Below are 1,437 nucleotides of genomic sequence, written 5' to 3'. Positions count from 1 at the left end.
TCAAACCAGCATCTTTAGTAGCTTGTCTTTGAGAGTCATTGAAATATGCTGGAACAGTAACAACAGCATCATTGACCTTAGTGCCCAAATAACCTTCAGCAATTTCCTTCATTTTGGTCAAAACCATTGACGAGATTTCCTCGGGTGTAAACACCTTGGTTTCGCCTTTATATTCAACTTGGATGTTTGGCTTGCCCCCCTTGTCGATAATCTTGAATGGGAAATGTTTGATATCATTCTGTACCTCTGTGTCATTGAATTTTCTACCAATTAACCTCTTTGCGTCAAACACGGTATTTGCTGGATTCATAGCAGCTTGGTTCTTAGCTGCATCACCAATCAATCTTTCTGTATCGGTAAAAGCGACAAATGATGGGGTGGTTCTATTACCTTGATCATTGGCAATGATCTCCACCCTATCGTTGGCAAAATGTGCCACACAAGAATAGGTTGTACCTAAATCAATACCAACAGCTTTCGACATGTTTTATTCTCTACTACTACTACTATATTATTATACTTTACCTTGACTTGTCTTAATAGAGTTGTATGAGAGAAGGGAGGGAGAAGTATAGTAGTAGAGGAAGAAGGAGAAAACTACATATATATATATATATATATATATAGAAACTATAGTTTACCATAGAGATTGTAACCTTAACCAGAGGAAATAAAAGGTCATAGCTTCTTTTGCAAGGTCACCCTGACGATCCGGAAAGAACTTGAAAGAAAATGTTGTACATTGCCACTGCAGTAGGAAAATGTTATACATTGCCATTGCAGCAGGAACATGTTGCTGCAAATAGCGAAAAGGGGGGGCGGCGGCCACTAACAGATTTAGTGTTGCTGCAAATCAAAGAAGATTCTACAATCTTCCATTCGGTAAAGCAACTATAAAGGTGGGAGAGCTACCATGTGCCATAAATTAAGGAGCCATTACTTTAGATACCATACATTTAGATACAATAGTTTAGATACCATACGTTTGGATATCATACTATACGTTTAGATAACCCTTATTATTAATGGCACACTGACTACATTGACACTAGGCAAAGTGAGATAGTGGAGCATACGAACTCTTTACACTATTGAGCAGAGCGAGATAGTGGAGCACACTAATTGAACACACTAATTGAGCACACTAACTCTTTACACTATTGAGCAGAGCAAAATAGTGGAGCACAATGACTAGTGACACTATCTCGCTCTGCTCGATAGTGGAGCACACAAAATCTTGACACTATCTCGCTGTGCTCATATTATGGCAACCAAAATTGGCAACACCCAAAATCGGTTAGCAACATTTTTCTGTTTTATGTAATCTTTGATAGTCTCGGCAATACTAGTAATAGAGTTTTATTAAGAAAAGTAATACAAGTCTGTTTGAGATAGCATTGGCTAGAATTGGGGCACATACTGTATGTCGAGCAATAC

The 1,437-nt window shown here is 38.2% G+C and overlaps 1 protein-coding gene across 1 annotated transcript; it reads right to left on the bottom strand. All coding sequences in view use genetic code 12, as the record gives it.

Moving 5' to 3' along the window:
• KGF56_003977 (uncharacterized protein) lies at window positions 1–484 on the bottom strand (the record flags this gene model as incomplete). The annotated part of the gene is made up of 1 exon (XM_049325367.1): window positions 1–484. A coding segment is annotated over one exon (484 nt), but the record flags the coding sequence as incomplete, so codon positions are not given.
• Between the last annotated feature and the right edge of the window lie 953 nt (window positions 485–1,437).

The sequence above is a fragment of the Candida oxycetoniae genome (assembly GCF_023343755.2).
Source record: "Candida oxycetoniae strain CBS 10844 chromosome Unknown scaffold70, whole genome shotgun sequence".
Taxonomy (NCBI): domain Eukaryota; kingdom Fungi; phylum Ascomycota; class Pichiomycetes; order Serinales; family Debaryomycetaceae; genus Lodderomyces; species Lodderomyces oxycetoniae.
Note: the sequence above shows the minus strand (reverse complement) of the source record. Positions and strands in the feature narration are given on the sequence as shown.